Consider the following 7,837-nt stretch of genomic DNA (forward strand, 5'->3'; position numbering starts at 1 on the left):
AACTAATATTCAAAATATATTTTAATATTTAATAAGTCAAGATATGTAAATTATACAAGAAAGCGGTTTAGTAAACGTCCTCCACGCTTCTCATGTATCATGGGGGGAATAATTAAAGTTTCATTTCAATTAACATTTAATGATGGTAATTGTTGGTTTTAGTCTCTTCGTGAGATAACAAAAAAAGGTCGGTAAATGTTTTCAGTAATATGTGTGTGTGCTCGCGCGTGTGGAAAAAGTATTAATTTTTTTTCTTATTCGGAACGTTAAGAAATTACTAGGTCTATTATTAGCTTATAGCTTAAATTAAAGAAGTTATTAATATCCTTTGCTTATATTTTAAGATATTTTTGGCTATGAATTTTCTAATATTAACCTTAAATTAATAACTATTGGTTCTAAGATAGATATCTTATTTACCTCATATATTTATGGAGTTATCTTTGCTATTACAATCTATATAATTACATACATGTTATCATAACTTTAAAAAATAAAGAGAAATTATACTTAAAAAAAAACAAAAAAAATGGCTACCTTATTCAAGAAAAAAAATTCAAGAAATTTTTTTACGATAACAACAGTTTTGTTTTTAGTTAATTTTGTTTTTACCTCTAGTGCAACAAATTTCATACCAGCTGATGGCGGTAAGATTGAAAGTTGGTTTCAAAGCGTTATTAAACCTCTTAGGTAAGAAAAAAAAAATTATCCATTTCATTTTAACTATGCCATAATAAAGAGTTTTTAACTATTCTTTTACAACAAATCATAGTCTAGAATTAACATTACTTATCATTATGTAGACATATTTTTGTGAATACACATAATATTTGATAAAGAATATCAAAAATATCCATAATTTTAGCTCACAATACATGCACACATTTTTTCTTCTACTCTACATTTTTCTCCTCTTGCTTCTTTGTGTCATCATTGCAACAATTAGAGCTAATTGATTACCTATACATTTTCTAGTTAATTTTTTGAAACATTTATTTCACCCATAAGATTTTCATGATATATTTCACCCATAAAAGTTTTAGAAAAAAAAATAATTTTCACTAAATGTTGATCATAAAATTTCATTATTACTACCCAGAACTGACTTTGAATAAGAGGAAGAAGAGGGTTATGATTAATATTCAAATAAACATGTGTACGTTTTTTGTTGTCAAAACAAAGACTTTTAATCTTATCATCGAATATTAGAAAATACAAAAGGGGGCGTTTGGTTTGGGGTTTAAGGAAAGCAAAAGGGAAAGGAAATAAATCTCTCTCGTTCCCTTTGTTTCTGTTTGTTAAAAATATATTTCCCTTACCCTTTACCTAAAATCCAGAAAAGGATTACCCTCAATTCCTCCAAATTGATTCTTCACTCCTCTCAAGGGTTTCTTATTCCCTTTCCCTACAACTACTACCGCATCAACTCTAACATCAACCATCATCCACCACCATTGACACCAACTACCTCCCTCCTCACCGTTACGATCACTGCCAGAGGCACCGATCCCGCCCCTATCCAGCAGACTGCCTCGCTCCAAAGTCACACAACCGAACACACACCCAATTCAAAACACACCACAATAACTAGAAACCCTCGTCCACCACCAAAACCCCCTTCCCCACCTACAAAAACACTAGAATTTGTGTTTACGTGGGTGGGAACGGTGTTTCGGTAGTGGACGAAGGGTTTCTAGTTGTTGTTGTAGTGTTGAGAGTAGTGGGTACTGATGTGTGTATATGTTGCATTGGAGGTTGTCGTGAGCGAAGTGGAGCGCCAGTGAGGGTTTGACCGAGCTAGTGGTTAAGGATGGCAGTGGGAGAATTGTTGGTATTTTAGATGGTGGCTTAAATTTGGGTTCTATTTTTCTGATTACTTTTACATGTTATCACCAAACAGGTGATCGACTATTTCAAACGGAGTCGTTTTCCTTTCCTTTCCTTTTCCTTATTCTCTTTCTTTTTTTCTTATTCTAACCAAATGCCCCCTAAATTTTAGAATATAATTATAAAAGGTAATAATTTGAAAATGTGCATATAAAAGTTATATGTTATGGATTATTAGTCATTAGCTTATGTACTTAGTGTTCTTGTATGTACTTAATGGTAATTGGAGATTTGTAGTGGTTTACCTCTTGTAGTCTTATCTGATTACTAATGACATTACTACCATCATTAATTTATTAATTTTACAAGTATTATAATTTTCTCATATTTTTAGTCATTGTTGTCATCTGTAATTATATACATAATAAGAAAAATTAGCTTATTTATAAATACAATTGGTGCATGTAGGTATTTTTATATATTTGTTTCATGGCTTGATTAAAATCAATTTTTTTTATTTACAGTTTACGGAAAGGTACTTTAGAACCTAGTTTAGTGGAAGCTGAAAATGCAGTTGAAATTATCAAAGTGAGAAAAGACGGTAGTGGAAAATTTAAAACAATTACAGATGCGGTGAAAAGTATTGATATAGGAAATAATAATCGTGTGATTATATCTATTGGTCCTGGAGAATATAAGGAAAAAATTAAAATTGAGAGATTCAAGCCATATATCACTTTCTATGGTACTGATCCAAAAAACATGCCAATTATATCCTACTCTGGTACAGCAGCCCAATATGGGACCGTGGATAGTGCAACCTTAATTGTGGAGTCTGACTATTTCGTTGGTGTGAACCTTGTCATTGCGGTATGTAACATACATATGTTATTTTACATTTTTATTTTAACAGCATTCACCAAACTGAATAAATATTGATGATGAGAACCAGGAAAAAGAATTGATCATTTATTGACCATTGATCATACATAATAAATGGTACTTTTTTTCACCAAATTTCTTAGACCTTTAAAACTTTTTCTCACATTTTTTTTGCCATGTTTCAAGTAAAATAAAATTAATACTAAAAATACTTGTTTCTATTTAGTCAATTGATTTAATCATTAGATACAAAGTTTGGATAATAAATCACAAAATTTAAAAGGTAAGTAAATTATGTAAGTTAGTTTCAATATATAAACAACGAAGAAAATTGTATGAGGTAATTGATACGCTTCTTCTAAAAATTTAATATTTGAATTTATTTACAAAATTAATTATTTTTCTTTGAATTTGGAATTATTTATGATTATAGTACAATTGTATCCAAGTATTTAGAAATGTATAGTATAAGTATGGCAAAAACATACAGTCATCTAAAGTACATAATGAATAGCTCTTTAACATCATGCATATATTTTTTTTAACTATGTTAAATGTGAAGAATTCTGCACCAAGACCTGATGGTAAGAGGGTTGGTGCACAAGCTGTCGCATTAAGGATTTCGGGTGATTCAGCAGCATTTTATAATTGCAAGTTCAAAGGATTTCAAGATACCATATGTGATGACAAAGGCGACCATTTTTTCAAGGATTGCTACATTGAAGGAACTGTTGATTTTATTTTTGGTGAAGCTAGATCAATATATCTGGTATCATAATATCCACCATTTTAGAGATCTTTTATTTTTACTAACATTAAAATAAAGTAAATTTACAAGCAATATCCTTTTAAGTATTGTTATGGAGACGTTTTATAAGCACCATAACTAAACTAAAAGAGTCATCTAAAAATAATTATATATATATAAATACCTGTATTTTCATACTTAAGTTAAATTTATTATCAAAACCTATTAAGATAAGGAAGTTGTTAGACAAAAGCAATTGTAAAGGTAATATATGAATTAGTTTTTGATTTTAGAAATCTAAAAATCTAAAATACTTGATATTTAACTATGACTACAGAATTCAGAGATAAGAGTGATACCAGGAGATCCACTTGCCTATATTGTTGCTCATGCAAGAAAAAATGCAGATGGCGTAGGTGGATACTCATTTGTCCATTGTAAAGTGACTGGAACAGGTCATAATGCCTTCCTAGCTAGAGCCTGGATGGAAGCTGCACGTAGTGTCTACTCGTACTGTACTCTTACCGATGTTGTCCATCCCGAGGGGTTTTCAGACAATCGGAGACCACAAATGCAAAAGTAAGTATTCTTATCCCTTGAATATTAAGTTTATATTAATATTTTTATTTTCCATTTATACATATAGGCTTTTATGATAGCTTTTGTCAACTCTATAACGTGTAACAATATGTTTTATATTGTTATAAACATCTATTAGCTTAAATGAAAACGATGCATAAGTATCAAGACCCAAAATAATTATTCTATAATTTTTGGTAATATTACGAAGCACATATTTATATAATGTATTGTTGTAGGACTGTATATTTTGGAGAGTATAAAAACACCGGACCCGGTGCATCCGTCAAAGGGAGAGCTAAATTTGCCAAACAGCTAACTGACAACGAAGCACAAAAATTCATAACCCTTGACTATATTGAGGCTACGAAATGGCTGCTTCCTCCTCCAAAGGTGTAAAGAATTTTCGGACATTAGTATAGTTAATTAGTAATCTTTATATTGAAAAAGTTGAGTTATTAAAATATAATGATCAAGTTACATTTTAACTATTTAGGACACTTGTTATAAGATGTAATAGGCGCATTAATAGTTAGACTTTATGCGTTGTTAATTATAGATGTAATAAATACAAACACATATTATTATACGAAGATACAAACCGTCATTTTATTTTATTCATTTTCTCACAAAAATAAATCTTACTAATATGTTGTTTATATACATTATTGATGGTACTATATAGCAAATTACACTAGATACGTCGCAAAAGCCATTTATATTGTCTCAATACAATTTTGTGACGACTTTCTGGTTTCCTTTAAATAACTCCGTCACAAATAATTTTTTAAAGTGTATAGTTTGAACTTAAGACTAAATAAGAAATCTAATTTATACATTTCTCTATTAATTGAATATAGATAAGTAAATCATATCATGATATTTATTGAGATAGTTTGTTCATCACCATTTGTGACAATATTATAAATAATGCAAACTTGTAATTTTTATTTCCATAAAATATTTTATAATATCTATGGACATACTTTGTTAGATTACTCTTATGAAATATATTTGTCATTATTATGAAATATCTTGAAATTGTTTTGTTTAAACATTCAAGTAATATTATTGCAATACTCTTATGTTATGAAATAATTTTATGGAAGAGTTGTTGCTTGTTAATATAATAACTAGTTTTTCTACCCATCCAAATACACAGGCTAACCTCATTTACATCTTTTTAACACTATTTATGTTGAAGCTTGGATGACAAGCATAATATAAGAAACTTGTTTTGGTATTTTTCACCAAGTTATGTGAATTATGGTTAAAGCAGTCTTATATTGCTAATCGTGTGATATAGTATGAACGATGAATTATGTAGGAGTTTGTAGGAACGATATGCGAATAATACAGAACGTAAATAAGAGATTTGACAAAAGAGATTTGGTGACGCGGAAAACCCAATATGGGAAATGACCCCGTGAAGGAGACGGTATCCTTCCAAGATATTTACTAGCAATAATGTTATTAGGTCATGAGTACAACATGGGGGAAATGGCTCTTATTGCTAGTATTAGGGTTGTATGTATTAATGATTGAATGAATCATCTCCCTTTGCTTCCTTTCGACTTATATAGGACTAAACCCTAAAAGGGTTTAGTTTGCTTGCTCTCCAAGGCTGTCGTGCTTCCGTTTGATGGGCTTTTATTCAGTTCCCTTTAGTCTTCTACCCGTGACCCATGATTTGTTACCTTCTTTCGCCAAATAGATAGGTATTTACTCCTTGGACCATATATGCAGAATTAGGCCCAAACAGCCTTGCCCGAATTTCTTACGAGACACGCTTCAAATTGTTGAGCAGGAAATTACTCTGTTTGATTTGCGCAGCCTTTTGCTCATTTTCCCACACACTCTTCATCATTGCCCCTTCCCCACTTCCCAACTCTCCCTATATTTACTCCTTTCCCAATCGCCTAACTTCCTCTCTCTCCTCTATTATTTCCAAAATCCCCCAACTTTCCTGAAACCCTCTTATTTTACTCCTTCATCTTTCCCATCATCTTCTTGAAATCGCCCTTCTCTTCGCCGGATTCTTGATCTTCAGTCATCTCAGCTAACCCATTTTTCTTAGTTAATTAGGTTACTTTCATTACCTTTCATAATGGGAAAACCCCGCCAGTCTTCCTCTTCCTCTTTTCCGATCAATCTTAAACCGGATGAATTGTTTTCGTCCCAAAATATTCTCAAACATGCCCATAACTGCGATTCCAAGTTCACCATCGATGATCTTCATATGATAGAAGACACCCTAGGCCTTGGCGATGGCGTGGCAGTGCATATCCCCATCCCCGACTAAAATATGACGGTGTTAAGAAAGGGTGGGTTTGCATGTACCTTTTCCTCTTCAAATATGGCATGCACTTTCCTTTTCCACCGATGATTAGGGAATTTATTCTCATAAATAGGGCCTCCATGGCCCAGATTGTCCCCTACGTCTGGAGGATTCTTCTTTCCTCCCTCCCTTTGAACAAAACTTGGGGCGCTGACATTGGCCTGGGTGATCTGGCCCATAGATTTGAATGCCGCTCCCTTGGGAACGGAAGAATCTCCTTTAGAGCTCTAGAAGGTACATAGAGCTTCCTTAAACTGGCGCGCAAGTCAACAGACAAGGGGTGGTACGAGGAGTTCTTCTTCATCAAATTTGACTCGATTGATTATGGACCAAAAGTGGACGATGAATTGGAAGATGATGTGATAGAGGATTAGAATAAATTATCTTCTTTTGTGGATGCCCTTTCAAAGGAATACGAGTAGGTGAAGCATGGTGAGCCTCTTGGTAACTCTTGTGATATTAACCCCTTTAATGCATATCCTTGTTGGGATGAGTCTACAAATGACTCTTGGGAAGCTCAAGTTGATGCCATTGAAGCCACCTTGAATGGTGGCGGAAGTGGTTGCCTTCAATATTGTGAGTTAAGCTTGTCAGGGGGAGTGCTTGATGATATAGAGGCCATTTTGCTAAATGGTGGACCATCTGGTGGGGAAATCATAGAAAAAAAAGGTAAGAAAAGAGATGTTGGGGACCCTATCTATGAGAAGTTAGCCACTCAACTCTTTGTCCCCCAAGCACTCTTTTTCTCAAGTGAAAGCCTAATCAAGCATACCTCTTCAACCATTGGGCCAAAGGAAGAGAGGAGAAGCCCCAAGTGCCATAAAAGCTTGAAAGACCATTCCTCTCTTACTTTGGCAAGATATGCAAGACACTTGGGTCAAACCATCAAGAAGGCCCAAGGGTTAGTGCCAAGAAGGGTAGGAGGGGCTTTGACAAAGATCTTTGGATGCCGAAGTAGGTGCACATTGTAATGAAGTGCCCATGGTACTAAATTTGCTTATTTGAGGATTGTGCCCAAGCCTTTGACTGGTTGTTGAGAGCATTGAGTAACATGGATAATGTTGATTGGAAACTTTGCATTTAATGTTTGGTGGAGTCCTTTCTTAAACCACCGTTTGAAAAATATCCTATCCTCTTTTTTTTTTTGGTGAAGGGTAAGTATATATTAATTAAAGAATCGAGTACAAAGAAGAGTATGAGTTTTAACTATTACAAATACAATCAGAAATGAACAAAAATAAAATAAGCGCCTTAGACATAATCTCTATCCAATCCTTATCATATTGCTTGAGAGGACTTCTATTCCTTAGCTCAAACCTCAACTTGATATCCTTGCAAAGCTGATTCACGAGCACCCAGGGAGCAACAAGATGAGAGTAAATACGAGCATGATTCCTAGCATTCCAGATGGCATAAGTAAGACCTACAAAGCAAGCACCAGTAAAGATCCTTTTTAAACCACT

The 7,837-nt window shown here is 33.3% G+C and overlaps 1 protein-coding gene across 1 annotated transcript; it reads left to right on the top strand.

The window, feature by feature from the left end:
• Positions 1–488: 488 nt before the first annotated feature.
• Positions 489–4,675, top strand: LOC141646238 (pectinesterase 1-like). The gene is made up of 5 exons (XM_074454202.1): positions 489–690; positions 2,352–2,697; positions 3,272–3,478; positions 3,795–4,036; positions 4,276–4,675. Exons 1-5 carry the CDS (start codon positions 530–532, stop codon positions 4,433–4,435), a joined length of 1,116 nt encoding a protein of 371 aa, XP_074310303.1. The 5' UTR covers positions 489–529; the 3' UTR covers positions 4,436–4,675.
• The last annotated feature ends 3,162 nt before the right edge of the window (positions 4,676–7,837 follow it).

The sequence above is a fragment of the Silene latifolia genome, chromosome 3, assembly GCF_048544455.1.
Source record: "Silene latifolia isolate original U9 population chromosome 3, ASM4854445v1, whole genome shotgun sequence".
Taxonomy (NCBI): Eukaryota; Viridiplantae; Streptophyta; class Magnoliopsida; order Caryophyllales; family Caryophyllaceae; genus Silene; species Silene latifolia.

Excerpts from the sequence above, each read along its gene's own strand:
- LOC141646238 (XM_074454202.1), top strand. The coding sequence starts at position 530 with ATGGCTACCTTATTCAAGAAAAAAAATTCAAGAAATTTTTTTACGATA. Across the intron at positions 691-2,351 it reads AGCGTTATTAAACCTCTTAG|TTTACGGAAAGGTACTTTAG; the intron begins GTAAGAAAAAAA and ends TTTTATTTACAG. Across the intron at positions 2,698-3,271 it reads GTGTGAACCTTGTCATTGCG|AATTCTGCACCAAGACCTGA; the intron begins GTATGTAACATA and ends TTAAATGTGAAG.